Source organism: Oenanthe melanoleuca, chromosome 21 (assembly GCF_029582105.1).
Source record: "Oenanthe melanoleuca isolate GR-GAL-2019-014 chromosome 21, OMel1.0, whole genome shotgun sequence".
NCBI lineage: Eukaryota > Metazoa > Chordata > Aves > Passeriformes > Muscicapidae > Oenanthe > Oenanthe melanoleuca.
Genome location: NC_079354.1, coordinates 3,214,385 through 3,231,810, shown reverse-complemented (window position 1 = coordinate 3,231,810; position 17,426 = coordinate 3,214,385). Strand labels below are relative to the sequence as shown.

The 17,426-nt window shown below is 50.2% G+C and overlaps 1 protein-coding gene across 3 annotated transcripts in view; it reads right to left on the bottom strand.

The window, feature by feature from the left end:
• The window catches only part of KAZN (kazrin, periplakin interacting protein), a 195,339-nt gene that overhangs the window by 17,123 nt on the left and 160,790 nt on the right, over positions 1-17,426 (bottom strand). Inside the window, exon 1 of one of the 3 annotated variants that reach the window (XM_056508344.1) lies at positions 3,966-4,081. The exons of 1 other annotated variant lie outside the window; for it this stretch is intronic. Coding sequence is in view for 1 of the 2 variants with exons in the window: in XM_056508343.1 (XP_056364318.1) it covers positions 2,391-2,511 (121 nt within the window). In the remaining variant the exon portion in view is untranslated. Of the gene's footprint in view, positions 1-2,390; positions 2,674-3,965; positions 4,082-17,426 lie in introns of those variants that run through there. One more of the 3 variants, XM_056508343.1, reaches the window with a different exon arrangement.

The window sequence follows — 17,426 nt, the reverse complement described above, 5'->3', positions numbered from 1 at the left end:
CAGCAAAGCCTTTTTCTGGCCTTGGAACAGGCATCACTTTAAAGACATCCATTTAAAAGCCTTTTTTTTTTCCATGTCACTCAGCTGACACCACAGCTGTACATGCATTTCTGCCTTTGGAGGGGACACATTAAAAATGGATGCAGAACAAATGATGGGGCTCGTGTGGGTGAATCAGTAGCTCAGGTGAAAGCTGCACTTTGTGAGTTTGATGGTGAGATGGTTTTTGCTTTGCTGAGCACAAGTCAAGGGTGTGTTTTTATCCAGAACATCAGCAGGATAAATATACATGCACACACACCTCTGTCCTAGGATGAGAAATGCAAGGACCATAACCTTATTAGAAAAAAAATAAAGGTTCAAGACTCAGGGATGAGCTGAGTTTGTATTTTAAAGAGCATCTCATCACCTCTGATTTTTAAGCAGCTTCTCAGCTTGCAAATGTGCAGAAAGCTAGAGAGGGACTTCTGACAAGGGTCTTGAAGTGACAGGACAAGGGGGAATGGCTTCCCACTGACAGGGGGCACAGTTAGATGGATATTAGGAAATTCTTCCCTGTGAGGTTGGGGAGGCCCTGGCACAGGGTGCCCAGAGAAGCTGTGGCTGCCCCATCCCTGGAAGTGTTTGATGCCAGGTTGGATAGGGCTGGGACCACCAGGGATAGTGGAAGGTGTCCCTGCCCATGGCAGGGGGTGGGATGAGATGGGCTTTGAGGTCCCTCCAAGCCAAACCATTTGTAAGAGGATTCAGCTACTGCCACTGCCCAGACTTGCTGGGGCAAAGCCCACACATCCAACCCCTCCCTTCAACACCTGGACACCACAATGGCCTCACAGTGGCTCAAAACAAGTCCCCCCTGCACCCCACAGCATCATCTCCTCAAGGGGATCAGTGCAAGGGCCTGACATCTGTAAATCACCACTAGAGCCCAGTCCTGCTGCACATCCCTCAGCACAGTCTCTGTGGCACTCCATGACCTCAGAGGAGCTGCTGGCACCCAGTGCTCCCTCCTGGCTGGGTACTAGGGCAGAGCCTCTTGGACTAATTAAATTAATTCTGGCTTTGCACACCTGTCTCTTACTCTTAAATAAGCTTTTATTTCCACCCCATGCTGCTGCTGCTGCAATGCTACGAGTGAGTGCCACACCTGGCCACAGACAATCCGTAATAATTTCAGGGAATAGCGTTCACCCAGTGAGAGCAAATCCTGCAAACACCACTCTGAGCATTTCCTGAGTTGGACACCAGCGTGCCCACACGGTCACAGCTGTGGGACAGAACCCCCAGGCACACACACTGCCCACATCCATCACCCAGCCGGGGCAGGACGTGCACAGACACCTGCTTGCCAAGGTACCCCCACGTCCTGGCATTCCCCACCCCAAAAATCAGGATTACTGCACCTCGCAGTCGCCCAGTGCCTGCTGTGCCCTGGCCACACGCTGTCCCACAGGGGTGTGAGTAAACCCAGCCTGATCTAACCCTGTGCACGCCGGCGGGAGGGTCACAGAGGGGCTTGGTGGCCCCAGGGCTCCGGGGCCAGGCTGGGGGCTCTGGGGCTGCCACAAGCACACAGGGCAGCAGAGCCACTGGCCGGCGGCTCCGAGCGTTCTCCGGGACACGAGACGGACCGCGGGGCACCGGGACCCGCCCGCCGCGACCCTCCCCAGCCCCGGAGCCCCCGGGCCTGCCCCGGCTGGGACAGCACGGCCACCACCGCCACCTCCGCACGGCCACCACCGCACGGCCACCACCGTGACCCTCAGCACGGCCACCACCGCCACCTCAGCACGGCCACCACCGCACGGCCACCACCGCCACCTCAACACGGCCACCACCGTGACCCTCAGCACGGCCACCACCGTCACCCCCGCACGGCCACCACCGCCACCTCAACACGGCCACCACCGCCACCTCAGCACGGCCACCACCGCACGGCCACCACCGCCACCTCAACACGGCCACCACCGCCACCTCAGCACGGCCACCACCGTGACCCTCAGCACGGCCACCACCGCCACCTCAACACGGCCACCACCGTGAACCCTCAACACGACCACCACCGCACGGCCACCTCCGCACGGCCACCACCGCCACCCTCCCCGCGGCCACCACCGCCACCTCAACACGGCCACCACCGCCACCTCAGCACGGCCACCACCGCACGGCCACCACCGTGACCCTCAGCACGGCCACCACCGCCACCTCAACACGGCCACCACCGCCACCCCCGCACGGCCACCACCGCCACCCTCCCCGCGGCCCCGCCGGCTCCCGGCGTTGTTTTGTTCCTGCCGGGAGGAAGCGAAGCGAGCACAAAGCGAGCCGAGGGGGAAGCCGAGCACGCCGGGCTGCGAGCGCTGCCGGGACCCTGCGGGGACCCCCCTTACCTGCGTGGGGGCACAGCGCCCCGGGCGCAGCATCGCCCCGAGCCCGGGCGGCCGGACAATGGGAGCCGGGCGGGCAGCACGGCCCCGCCTCGCCCCGCTCCCGATCCCGCTCCGGCTGCATGGCGGGGCTCGGCGGGCCCGGGGGCGGCCGTGGGCCAGGAGGGGTCCCCGGGCGGGCGGCTGCTCGCCGGCAGCGCCCGGCGGTGCGCGGAAGTGCGGCCAGCGCTACCTGCGCCGGGAATTTGACCTCTCGCCGGCCGCTTGATGTCACGGCTCGGAGGAGTGGCTCTGCCCCGCACGGTGCGCGGGATGGGGGCCCACAACTCTGCCGGAGCCCCGCGGCCGGCAGGAACCCGCGGCGGAAATGATTCCCGGCTGGAATCATCCCTCGCTGCCGCCGCTGCCACCCACCGAGCGGCCGGAGCGCGGCCCGGCTCCATCCATCCTCCGGCCATCCTCGGCCGGCACGGGGGAAATCTGCGGCAGGACGGTGGCGAGGCAGCCCCGGGGCAGCTCGTCCTCGCAAGGCAAACAGAGTTTTTTTCCTCGCAATGCAGTTGTTACTTGTTTTATATAGGAGAGACAAAGCAAAGCCCATTGAGAATGCAGATATCACCTGGCTTTCTGTGATAAAAGACACATAAAAATACACCAGAACAACCAAACTCTCTGAAACCCAGCACGCTGGTACAGCTTTTCCATAGAATCATTAAGGTTGGGAAAGACTTCCAAGATCAAGTCCAACTTTTAACCAAATAGCACCACGGCCACTAAACCACACGGCACAATGTCACATCTGTTTTTTTTCTGAACACTTCTAGGGATGACAACTCCACCACTTCCCCTGAGGAGCCTGTTCCAATGCTTAGCCACTCCTTCAGTGAGGAAATTTTTCATAATACGAATATTTTTGTTCCCTATGGTCAACGGTGCACTATTACCTGCCCTAACCCTGCTGCCTGGGCTGCCTTTTCCAAGCCCCCCACAGCAGACCTGCTTTATAAATGTTTTCACCTGCTAAAGTGATGAAGAACTGGGCAGAAGCCCTTTGGGTTTATGAATTTTTTGTCTCTACACTGTTAACCTCACTAGACGAGCCCTGCTGCTGGCTCGGCGATGCTCTGGAGGCAGCCCCAGCACACTGCACACCTCTTGCTCTGCCCAGCAAGGCAGCGCTTGCACAAAGCTCATAAAACACAGTCCAAGACAAAAGAAAAAAAAAAATCCCCACATTCCCCTTTACAACAGCCACCGTGAAGACGCTCCCCCGCCCTACATCAGCAGCATCTCAGGCATGGGGAAACTGAGGCACACCCCGTGTCCACGGGCTTTGACGTTTTGGGGAAGTGGGTGACAAAACCACGGGAGGAATGAGCTGTCCTGGCTGGGAGGGGATGCACCCACGGCCACCCGAGTCAATAAACCAGGATGTCACCCAGCCCGCGACCCTCCTGGCCAGCGGCTTGGGAAGGGGAAGGCAGCTGGTTTAGCTGTGCGACGAGCGCTGGCTCTCAGCGCGCACAGCAGGCTGGCAGTGCCACCCGGCCGGGCCAGGTGCGCTCTGCCGTCACCCACCTCAGCTCCGGGAAGGCCAGGAAAGCTCTGCGTCACCTCCCATCGCGCCTGTTTGCACAACTCCTCTGCCGGGATCAAGTCGGAGCGCGCCCGAGCCGACTCAGCTCGCAGCCTCCCCACGCGAGCCGGATCGCCGGGATCGCCGCGGCAGCTGCGGGGTTAATCCTGCCCGGTACGCAATCCCTGAGCAAAGGTAGCCGTGTGAGCTGGAAGGCGCTGGGTGCAGTGCCCCGAACCGCGGCACAGCGAGAGCTCCGCACGTCACAGGCATTGCACAAGCCCGGAGCTCCCCGAGCTGCCCTCGGAGCCTCCCTGGCACAGGAGCCCGGCGAGCGAGCGGAGCGCTGGGCTGGGCTCAGCCTGGCTTCTGCTGACTAATGGTGGCCCGGCGGCGTTAGTCACACCCGTGCCGAGACACTGCAGCTCGGCTGCTCTTTGACCCAGCGATGGACCCGCAAGCATCCCCTGCCCCTTCCTTTGGGATTGGTAACTCCTTTGGAAGGCACTCGGGAAAATGGGGCTGCTTCACTCACAGACGGCTCATCCTCGGCTGGGGGTGTGCGGTGGCACCGGGCTCTGGGCTGTGCTTAAACTGGGTGTTGGTCTCCTCTCCTTGCTCTGGTTCAAGCCATTGCTGTGTGGCCAGTGGTGGTCCCTGGCCTTAGCCAGGCAGAAGCTGAGGCCAGGGAGGTATTTCTGTCCCTGCAGTCACTCCCTGTGGATTCTGGCTGCTGCTGGTGCTGGGAAAGGGACAAGTGCTGCTGTCAGTGCTGATGGGTCTGGCCCTTCATTAATTAGCCAGACTCATTCAGCCCTCTCTAGCCAAGACCCTTCTTCAGGGGCAGGAGATCCTTCCCACCCAAGCCTGGCTCTGAAGGTCTCTGCAGGCTGATCCAAACTTGACAAGCCCCACCAGAGGACAAACTGCATCGTGTGTCCCATCTCCATTTCCTGGGCTTGGAGGTCTCACCAGGGTTATGATTCTGAAGCAAGCAAGCTACAGGTGGTCACCACCAAAAATTGTTCCAACTCTGCCAGAAATCCCAGCCATCACCCCAAAGGCAGAGACTGGCAACAGAGAGTCAGGCTGGGGTCAAAATATTGTCCAGCCCTGGCACAGACTGCCCAGGCACTGCTGGAGCCCCCAACACTGGAGGGATTTAACAGAATTGATGTGGCACTTGGGGACATGGCTTAGTGGTGGCCTTGGCAGTGTGGGATGATCTTAGAGGGTTTTTGCAATCTTCATGATGTTATGATTCTGTGAAAAAGCAACTCAGCTTCAGCACTGCTGCTCCAAAGGGAACAGCTCTCTGGAATAGGAGCTGGTGGCTGATCACATGCAGCTTGGGCATAGCTGGTGCTGTGTGTGTGTCACTGCCCTGGAGCACCAGCACCTGCAGCCACTGCTGCGACTCAGCCCTGCCTGGAGAATCTCTGCACAAGGCCAGAGATGCATCCCTGCACCTCCAGACAGGAGCTGGCTTCTTCAACCACTTCAACCCACAGGACAGAGCTCCATAAAAACCACCAGCACAGAAAAATCTGGAGACCTCATACAAGGTCTCCTGCTTCAAAATGCCACCAGGAAAACTTCCTACAACTCCTCTCCCACGGCCATGGAAACCCCCCTCTCCATCCCCCTCTTTCACAAAATAAAGATAACAAAGTGAGGACATGTTTCAAAACAGAGCTGATTTCTTTTTTCCCCCTGGTTTCTCTTTCAAGGAAAAACTTCTCTCAGAAATGACAGATTTTTGTCAAACATTTCACTCATGACAAATTGGCATTGTCATGGAGGAGAGAGCTTGGCTGGGAATTTCGGAGGCACTTTGGGAACCTCCATCTGCTTTTACTGAGCTAAAATCTGACGAGGTGGGGCTGGAGAACGTAACATGTGAGGCAAGGATTAATTAACATCGATCTGGCTCCAAAACCAGAGGCGGTGAGAGTAATTTTCATTGAGGAACTTGGCACTGCTTGGCACCTCCTCCTCCTCCTGTGCTGCCAGAGTATTTTAAGCTCCTGAAAAATCACACGTGCATCACCAAGAGTTCTTGCAGTTATTAATGAAAGCCTCAGTAGAGAGAAAAATTTTAATTTTTTTGTTAGCTCCCCACCCAGGCCATACAACTTTCCCTTATTTAAAACAGCACTGTTTTAAAGAGGCAAAGAAGCCTCTTGGTTTTTTTGGGGGAAAGGGCAAATACCATGTTGGTTTTAATCTCATTTGGGACAACTTCCTGAGCTCATCATAGCTTTTTCTATTGTGTTTATTAATTTTATCACGAGGATTACAGTTATCATCACAAACATTTTATGCCTAACTTCTGGGCTCTTTACAATATTTTCATTCAAATGCTAAAAGGCTGTAATGAGACTAAGATAATGGCCCCAAATATAAATTACACAGATCAGAATAGGGGGAAATTGGTTAAAAAGGAAAACAAATAGAAATTATCCATCCTAATTTGCATTCAAAGGCAGTAACTGGGGAAAAATTGATGTGTTCTGGAGAGGGAGGTTTCACCTGGTACCTGAACCCAACAGAACCTGCTGCAATTCTGCAACATCTGGATGCAGCTGTAAATGTCACTGACTCCTCCCTGCCCTCCCAGCTTTGTCAGCTCTAATGAGGAGAGGATGGCACAGACAGCTGCACGTTTGTGGCTGTGAGGGCCAGGCTGGGCATTGATCAGCAAAACGTGAGTTCTGCGAGAGCTTTGAACCACTGAACCCCACCAGAATCAATATTTCCCTTTTTAAAACAATGCTGGGGGGAAAAGCACATCTCATATAGATTCAGTGTTATTCTGGGTTTTACATTATTCATTGAACCTCATCCCATGTCATGCTGCAGTGAATATATTACCATATATGATGATACAAAAATTACAACTCCTGCAAACACCCGATAAAGTGTCAGGCTGGGCTGCTAAAGGAGCTGCAATTGCTCATTAGCAAGGTGGAATTACACTGCCACACGTTGGGGCTGTGCCTGTGCCACCAGCCACTGTACAGGGAAAGAGAAGGGAAATAATAATAATAATAATAATAATAATAATAATAATAATAATAATAATAATAATAATAATAATAATAATAATAATAATAATAATAATTAATAATAATAATAATATCAGGCAACAACAAACCCCAGGGCTGTGTGGTGGGTCTCAAACTTCAGAAAACATTTTCTTGTTGAAGCTTTATCTCCCCCACAGCACATCCAGGAATGTCACTGCAAGGTCACCAAGGAAGGGCCACTGTGTCCCCAGAGCCTCCCAGCTCAGCCCACCCCAGCAGGGATCATGGGGGCACTTGGAGGGAACAGGCTGCATGCAGAGAAGTATCAGGGGAAATGGGAAATCTGTGGGGAGAGGTTAATGATTTATCCCTGTGTATAAATGTGCTGCTGTTTCTAAAATTGGCTTTGCAGCCTCAGTGCCACTTGTGATTCACTGGGGCTGAAGGTGGGCAGCTGCACTCTGGTATTGGCCACTATCTTTTCACCCAGGTATTATTGCCTTTTAAAATTACTATTTTTTTAAGCTGCTCTGGAGCTTCCACAGAGTTTTTAATGCTCATCAACCACTCCATGTACACACACACACACACACATATATATATATTAGAGAATTCAGTACAGAAAACAGGTTTTTATGACACCTATGACACCCACACAGCCTGCTGCATTCATCAACACAACCACAACTTACCCAAACCCCATTTCTTTACACCCAAAACCTGCCACCCACCAGGCACAAGGCTTGTTCATGTGCATAGACTCCAAGTGATGCTACAGCACAATTTTTGGTTGCTTGCAGGAATTGCAAAGACAAAAAAAAAAAAAAAAGTGGGAATAAAGCCTGGCTGGGATTTGTGAGGCAGGTAGGAAAGCCCAAGGGGCTCATGGATCAATGACCCCTGAGCCTGGACATACCCCATTCCCCTCCTGTCACTGTGTGTATCAACAGAATATTTATAAATCAATTGAAAGCAATTAATCAGCTAAAGAAAGATAAGGGATAATGAAGAAAAGAGATTAGCTGGCAATGCACAAACAGGGCTCCTCCAGGGAGGAACTGCTGTGGTTGGAAGCCTCCTCTGCAAAGCCTATTAGCTCCACTTAAAAAAGAAATTTAAAAGAGGCAACCTGAATAATTAAAAGGAAGAGTTAATGGTTCATGCTAACAGCTTCCAAAACCTGCAGCAGCCGTGTTTGTTAACCAAGGGGACCTGCAGACACAGCACATCCTCCTGGAGCCCAACATTCCTGCATCCCTGGCACCATGGAGCCAGGCAGGCTCACCTGGAGCCCAGGGAGGTGCACCTGGACACTGACACCTGCATGGGGACACCACACTGCTGGGTCACTGCTGGGGCTGAGATACAAACAATAACAGAGAAATGACTCCAGCATATGAGGAGAAGCCTCCAGTGATGTAAATCCTAATATTACCCACCCAGAGTATCCCATGGTAGCTTTCCAATCACCAACCCACTCCTTGTTGGCTAAGCCAGGACTAAATATATAGTTAGGTTGGTTGCCAACTGAAAAATTAACCTCTGGGCAGGGCAGTCACCATTTCTGCCTTTTTCTGTATGTTCTCCTACTGATTTTCCACCCTAATCCTTCCACACCAAACTCTGGGGAGGGGCAGCTCAGGGCAGGATCAGCAGCATTTTCCTTGGCTGTACTGCTGAAATAATGAAAAAATGAATAATGAAATAATCATTTCTTTCACACCCAGAAGATGCCAACACCAGGGCTGGGCTTAATCCTTAATCTGGTTTTAATTCAGGACCAGCAGCACCATGATGGTGCCACTAAGAACTGGGTGCTTTGGGCCAAAAAACTTCCTGAACCTGCCACTTCATTTTTGAGAGGAGAACCCAAAAAATGCCCCATCCCTCAGCTGTGACCTGCAGCCTGGGGATGTCTGTGAGAAGCTTTCCCAAATTTCTGGGGAAATTGGCAGCCTGTCCAGTGCTGTGGGATCCCACTTGAGAGCTGGCAGGGGGTGGGCATCTTCATCAGAAGACCCACCAATTCAGAGGACTAAACACAGAATTTCAGTGCAATAATTGCCTTTTTCAAATAGTACTCAACAAAATTGCCAGGTCAGGGCTGGAGCTCATGGGTTTTTTTTCAGAGGAGGAGGGTAAACACCTCCCCACCTTCCTCACCAACCTGCAAGGCAGCAATTTAACCTTCAAGGTAGAGCTCACATTCATTTAGCAACAGCCCTTATCTACAGGCTAGGGCCAGAATAATTCCACTGGGAACAATATATAATAGATAAAAATAACTGCACTGCAGCACATGGCACCAGCAGCTTCCTCCCTGCCCATTGATTTATGGCAGGTGATGGGCTGGCAGCAAGAAAACTACCCAAATTCTGATGCTTAGGAGGCTAATGCTGATTTAACAGGATAATGCTGCTCCTGGCAGGTGATTCCACAGGCTGAGCCCAGGTCAGGCTCTCCAGACTCCCCAGTGCATCCTGATCCCACTCCACTGCCCTTCACCCTGGAGACCCAGAATCCTGTTTCAAAAAACTTATTTTCTCCCTCTTATTTTTAATATTTTTTTTTTTTTTTTAATAAATGAAATAAACTTGAAGGTTTTTCCAAGTGCCTAAGAGACAATATTTTACTTACCAATTATGCACTACTTACTAATCTATGCCTATTAAAATTTTTCACTGCAAAGTTTGTTCTACCCTGCCAGGAGGCTCAGGACAAAAGCTGAAGACCTGGAGATTTTAAACCATTTTTTTTCCATCAAAATCTTAATATTACACTAAATATCACAGCAATCCTGACTGTGATGAAATAAATATACCCATGCCCATCAAATCACAGAATGGTTTGGGCTGGAAAGGATCTTTAGCTCATCCCATTCCACCATCCTTCCACTATCCCACTATCCCAGATTGCTCCAAGCCTGGACTTGGACCAGGATTTCACAACCTCTCTGGGCAAAAAACCCAAACTGACCCCAAATCAGCACTGGAAATGAGATTTTTCAGTCTGAAAATGAGGAGGCAAATGGCAACCAGCACCATAAATAGCTTGTTTTTCTGAAATACCCACAGTATTACTGGATGGGAGTGTGGCAGTGGGTGGTGTAATGCTGCCCCATCTATTTTACACACATTTCCAAAGGCAGGAAAAGCCATTTAAAGCTGGGAGGGCTGCACTGGGTGCCTGCCTGGAATTAAACACCATGCCAGGTAGCAAAGTTAATAAAAGTGACAGCATTTTATTCATCTTGGCTTGTGCTGCAGTGCTTGGAGGCAGCAGGGAGCTGCTCCCGTGGAGTTATCAGGGCACTGCACCAGGCAAACCTGGGGCTGGGAGAATAGAATGAAATCGAAATTTTAAATGAAATAAAAGAAATAAAATAAAACCAAAGGCAGAAGCTGTATGTCAAAGCCAGCAGCACAAGCCCAAGTTCTGGCAGCATCAGGGTGGGGACATGTGGGACTGGAATGAGCTCAACACTTTGTGGATTGGCTCTTGTTAGGGTGGAAAAACCCCTTTTCCCTCACAAGAGGTGTGAGGATGCACTGAAACCCAGCTAAGCAGAGAAAAAAAAAAAAAAAAAAAAGGTATTTTAATTCCATCCAGATGATTCCATTGATGCTCCCTGGGGGAACCACTCTCTGCCATGCTCTGTCTGGAGAGCCCAGGGAAGTCAAGTGTGGCAATTCCTGCAGCAGCAAGCACCAGGTGAGTGAGCAGGGAGCAGGTGAGAACATCAGGCTCCAGGAAAACACGATCCCAATGACCCCAGGTGCTGCATCGTGGCTGGAAATGATCAATTTGATTTTTAAACTGCACTAAAAGTCTCCAAGGAATACCCAGTGCTTGGTTAAGGTCACAGGGGATGCACAAACCCTTCCATGCCCTTGGTCATGGAATCCCAGAATGGTTTGGGCTGGAAGAGACCTGAAAGCTGATCCTGTTCCACCTCCTGCCATGGCAGGGACACCTTCCACTATCCCAAACTCCATCCAGCCTGGCCTGGGACAATTCCAGGGATCCAGGGGCAGCCACAGCCTCTCTGGGCACCTGGAAAGTTCCTGCCACTCTTGCATGGGACAGCAGGCAGGGCACAGTGACACTGCCAGGAGGAGAAATCCTGGCTCCAACAGGACATCCTTGATACTCCTGGATCATCCAGGGATAAACAGGGGCAGCAGGGAGGGGAGAAAAGGGGAAGAGAAGGGAGAGTTACTGGAGCAGGATGTGCAGCAACAGCAGCTGCTAGTTTTCATCACTTCATCACAAATCTCACTAATGATTGCATCTGCATTCTCCTTTTCTTTCTTCTCTTCCCAAACTATTTTTTTTTAACTCATAAATAAATTTCAATGACCAGTATAGCAAAGGCTTTCATTTTTCCCCATGTGCTGCACAAGGCTCAGCAAGCAAAGCTGATAGGAGGAACCCTTATCCCTTCCACATGCACTTCATAACCCAAACCATGATTTTCAAACAGCCAGAGCTAGAAAATGAAAATAAGCAATACATGATCCTAGGAGACAGGTACCCAAGAAGCAATTGTATTAACTCAAAGCTAAATGTGATCAAGAGCCATAATTCAAATATGGGTTTTCAGTGTGGTACTTGAGGAAGACAAAAAAGATGTAATTTCCTGCTATTTATTCACATAAAGGTTCAGAAATCATCCACCTTTTCACACTGCCCTCACAGGACCTCTCCCAAGCTGTGCCCAGCACTGGGCATTCTCCCAGAGAAAACATTGTTGTACTGAAAAAATGAGGCCAATAATAACAAAAAAAATACCCAAAGCAACAGGGGGATTTGGAGGAGATAAAAAAAGCCACAGGCAAATGCAATTCTTTCTACTTGGTGCAAGCACCAGTGTGTGGGACCAGAATGGGAGAAGTGGCACACAAATGACTCCAGGATTAGTTTTATAACTGGGAAAATTAAAGAAATAACTGATCATGCACACCCACTATCCCCCCCACACTGCTGAGCATACCCAAAAGATTTCAAAGACTCAAAATTGTTCAAAATTCTTTTTACTTGGTAAAAGAGGGATTTTTAAAAAAATATTTAGCTGTTTTGTGCTAGGACAGGATGCTGGCCAAGTCCCTCTCTCTGTGAGATCAGAAGAAAAAGTATCTAAAATTCAGGCTGGGTGAAAGGGTCTCCATTTCAATATTTCTAAATATAAAAGTCTCAGCAATGCCTTAAATAATTCAGGAGCTTCAGGAGAGGCACAGCACAGCCCCAAGTTGAGCCACTTTTGGTAGCTGCTCTTTTCACCAACTTCCCCCCAGCTATGCCACAAAAATGATGGAAAAAATCCCTTTATTTTCTTAAGGGAGATTCACCCTCTCACCACAGTCCCCACAGGAGAACAAATATTTGATGCAATCAGAAAGAAAACAAAACCATCCCGAAATGACAACTGAGAGGGAAACAATCTGGGAAGTTTTAACCTTCAAAATCTGTCTCTTAATTCTGGTTGTGATTCCTGCAAAGCAGAGCCTGAGTCAAGTTACAAAGGCAACTTGAAATGGGATTTTAGGAGAACATGACTAGGCCAGAGTTAATGCTATTAAAATTCAAATTGCAAGGACAGCCCATAATCCCAGCTGCTTCCTGGGACAAGAATCCCATCGTGCAGCACACAGAGATCTGCTGCTGCTATTGATTTCCTTTTATTGGAAAGGAAAGAAAAAAAAAAAAAAAGGGAGAAGGATCAACAAGGAAAGCCAAAGCTCTTGGGCAGCCCAGCTTGATTCCAACACCCAGAAAGGAAACTGCTGGAAAGCTGAGCTTAAAAACACAAAAACCCAGAGATTTGGAGACAGAATCATCCCCTGGGCTGTCAGACCTGCCCAGGCCTGGCTGTGAGTGCCTGGGAGAGCTGCAGCACAGCCCCAGAGCATCCACAGCAAGACACAGCCCAAAACCACAAAATACTTCCCTCAGACCTGCAGCACTGCCCTGGGAGCTTTGGGCACCTGAAATCCCAAACCTGCTCATGATCTGTGCACCTTCATTTCCTGCACACTTCAAGCAGGCTCTGCATCTGCAGGAGCCACTGAGGGACCACTTAAGAGGAAACAAGTGGAAATGCAGTCACTGTATTTATACACACAGACTTTTACTTTTATTTTTTTTTAATTATTTTTTTTTAAGCACATGGTCGAACAGTGCCTTGATTTTGTACCAATTAATCCTACAGCCAGAGATTTTCCTCTGTTCTTCAGCCACTTGCAAAATCCTCCCAAAAGATTGCTGGGGGTTATAGAGGAATTATGTTGGTTAGTGAGCCAGTTATTATCCCTCTGATAAGAGGAGCTGATCTGGGTGGAGAGGCATTGGCTCCACACTATTTGCAAGGAAAAATTAAAGCAGAGATAGTGGCAGGTTTGCTCAGCTCCTGCCTTATCTCCAAAGCCTGGCACAGATATTATTTGATCCAGCTCTGGCCAGGGAAGGAAAGCAGGGCTCCAGGGGAATTCAGCAAAGACAGTTTTTCCAGGCATTGGCAGCTTTAAGCACTGCAGAGAAAATCAAATTACAGCAACAGAGGAACCTGCATGCTGGGAGTTTTGGGAGCAGACACCTGGAAATTGGGTGTCCTGTGACTAAAGTTTATTATATGGCAGAAAGCACCTATAAAGCACACCCCTGCAAGGTGTCACAAATTCCTTAGTGGATGCAACCAGGCTGGTCAGACTGGAAGCAGCCCTGGGGGGAGGCTGCACACCCAGGAGGGCTGGAAGCACCAGCTGCCCTCCAGAGAAATCCCTCCAGCAGCCCAAGCAGCATCTCCAGAGCAAATGTGTGCAAAAGGAACTCTCCTCCTCCTTCACAGCCATAAATAGGGCAGGACTGGTGCTGTCTGTGGTGCTTTACACTCTTGTTTCACTTGGGATCCACTGGGAAATGATTTGCAGTTGAGGAAAATTTTATTTATTTTTTTATTTTATTTTTATAACATTTTATTTTTAGATTTGGGGTCACCAATCAAGCTCCCTGGAGCAATTCATTGCCCTGAGCCTGGTTTTGAGAGGGCAGCACCACACAAAGCTCTGCTCAGCTTGGACAGAGATGAGGATGAGGTGCAGGGCAATGAGGTTGGTCACAAAACCAGCTGCTCTCTGGGAATTGCATGTTTGGGAGCAGTTCCTCTCCACCCTCCTTAGCAGCTGGCATTATTTGGGATAGGTTATATTTCCTTCAAGGGGGTTTATAAAGCCTTCAGCACTCTGCAGCAGCAGCACAAGGAGATTTACATGCAGGAGTCTCTCTTCAAAAGAAGGAAAAGAGTATCCTGGGGAAGATCACAATATTTTAAGGGTAGGTTTTTAATTTTAAGACGTATTTTAATCCAAATTGTCTGGACCCAAGGACCAGACAAATGGCATTTGCTGCAGCCACTCCTCATGGTCTCTGCTGTCACAGCAGAGGAAGGGAAGAAAAGCAGATCAAAAGAGCCATGTAGGGAAAATAATGAGTTTGGATTGTACTGGTGGCACAAGGAACAACACAGAGTGAGGCAGGAACAGGGAAATCCATACATGATACTGAGCTGCTTTTACCTACTACTGGGCTTTTGAGTACACCAGGTATTTGAGGAAAGATACAGGCAAAGCCAGAGGAGCTGCAAACCAGCTGCAAATGTGAATTCAAACCCAAGTTTTAGATAAGCCAGGAGCCTCCTTTCCCTCAGCACTGGCATCACCTGAGTGAGCACCAGGGTGGCATTAGGGGTGATGCAGGAGGCAAACCCCACGAGGGAAGATGGGCTGGTGCTTCTGCAAGCACTGCCAAAATATTTAGGGAGCAGATGTGCCTTACCAAAACCATGGAGAACCATCCCATCTCCCAGCCTGAATCCCAGCCAGCTGCATTTGGCAGTTCCCAGGCTAGGTAATTGCCACAGCGGCTGTTGAAGGGTCACTAGGACAAACCCAATGAGAGGTTAAATTCTCCTGAACACAACAATTTAATAATTACAGCCCTTTTATACCCTGCAGCATTCAGCCAGGGAGGGACAAGGGAGGCTGCCAAGGTTGACCAAAAAGGCTGAAAATTGGTTGTTCCCCCCTTGTTTTCTGCAGAACAATTACTTCTTGCTCCTTGGACTCACCTGTGTAGGATTTTAGTGCCCAGGATACACATCCTTACCCTCAGCTCACATTCCCACCAAACCCCATGGATCCTGCAATGCACCATGGACTCTGCACTCCCCAGGTCCTCTGCATCTTCTGGAGGGGCTCCCAAAAATAATTTATTGCAATCTAATGTTACTCACTTATACATGGAGGCCGTTTTAATGTGAATTGCTTAATTTGAAGTCAATAGCATGTTTTAAAGTAATGCCCACAACGAGGGGGGAAAGGAAAAAAATAATATTTGCAAGAGATAATTCCACAAGTGAATATTCTCTATCATCTCCCTATCCTCCAGTTCTCCTCTTATCTATTCCCAAAGCTGCAAATGTTAACTTCAAAGCCAAACACTGTTTCCAACTGGAAACCCATGGGCTGGTCCCCAGGGGACGTGGGGAGATGAGGGGCAGCCAGGATGCTCAGTGTGTCCCAGGAACTGGTTGGAGCCCTTTCCTCAGGGATCACTCACCCTGAAATCCCCACCACACACACAAAACACACACACAGTGCCCTGGCTGCTGCATCTTCCCTTGGAAAATGCCAGGGAGCTGAACCTGCCCAAGGACAGGGAACTTCATGGTCCTCACTGCCAGACACTCAACATCCCAGAAATAAACCCCAGGAGGATGTGGGGAGCTGGGGAGGGCTCCATCAAACTGGATTAAGCTCCAAAATCATCTCTGGAGATGCAGCTCTCCCCAGAGCAGCCAGGGCACTACAGATGCACGCTCAGACCCAGTTCCTCTCCATGCACAGACCCCTGGCATTTATCTCTGCTCCTGAAGACCTGCTGGAGCCCAGGATCTCACCATCCATCAGCATCACTTGAGCCCCCCCAGCACAGCAAAAACCCTGCAGAAAGCCCAGAGTGAGCAGCAGCACTCCAGGAGAGCTGGATCCCTGTGCAGCCCCAGCTCTGCAGCTCCCATGGCAGGGAGGAATTTGAATTTCCCTGCCAGTGAATAGCGGTTCATGCATTCCTTGGCAGCCTGTCACCATCAGCAAACACAATCTGTATTTCTGCCTGGCTCATTTGTTTGCCAAGTGCATTGGAAGGGAATATTTTATCTGCTGCCAGATAAAACCCGTCAGTGGCCATGCCCAGAGCTCTGCTGCAGGTACAGGGTTTGTTCCTGCCCAAAACCCACCTGGATAAACCCCCCAACACTTCTCTGAGAGCCCAACACTGTCACCCCACCCCTCTGCTGGCCTGGGATAGAAACTGGTGGGAATAAAGGGGAAATTTGCTGCATTAGGGCATGGTTAAAGAGCTCATGCAGGATTTGGGATGGACTCCCAGCCCCACTCCCACCTGAGCTGCAGCCTCAGTCCCTGCCAGCACCTGCAGGTCCCTGGAGTTTTGGCTTCCCAAGATCAGCTCAGCTCCTGGACACTGCAACCCTGGGTTTAAACCAAGCTGCTTCCAGCTCCTTTGCCTAGGGTATCATTTAAACAAAACTCCCTGAAAATGCCCAAACCAGACATTTGTGGTTCCACAAGTATTTTTTTTTTTCTCCCCTTGGTGATCTGCACATCAAACATGAAAAAACAGACAGAGGAAGGGGGTTGTTTGAGTTATTTTCTCCTTCCTCTGACCCAGCTCTCACAGCTGAGCCTTTCCTGCATCCCCAGTGCAGCAGAAGAAAAGTTCTGAGCACACATGGGAAGAGATCCTGGGAACAGGGAGCAGCCAACTCACAAAGTCCCATCATGCAGCCTCAGTAAAGTTAAAAAGCTTTTTTTTTTTTTTTTTTTTTTCCCCCTAGATTTTGATTTAATTTTTCCCCCCATTTCCTGCCTGTACTCTGCTCCTCCAGCTGGAACATGCTCCCACACAGAACTCCTCCAAACCCACACCAGGGGCTATTCCTTTGGGAAAAGCTGCCCCAGTGCCTGCTTGGAGCCCCAGCAAGGGGAAAAGCACAGGACAGCACACACAGCATCAGCTCCCTCACCCCTTCTTGTGAGACTCCCCCTCCCCAGCAGCCCCACCAGAGCTACCAACCTGCACCTGGGAAATCCCAAATCCCACTGGCAATTTCCACAGCCATCCAGTTCCACCTTTCATTTCCAGAGCAACCTTTCCCCTCTTTACTTGGCTTCCAAGTTCAGTTGAAGACATTAACCTAATTACAACTATCTCTGGCATCGTTTTCATCTCATTCTCACTCCCCCTGCATTCAGTCAAGGTCAATTTTGCAGCTCATCCCAAAAATTCCTGCTTGTTTGGGATTTTTTTTTTTTTTTTTTGGCAGCAGTTTCACTTCAGCCAAAAGGCAGGAGATGCTGT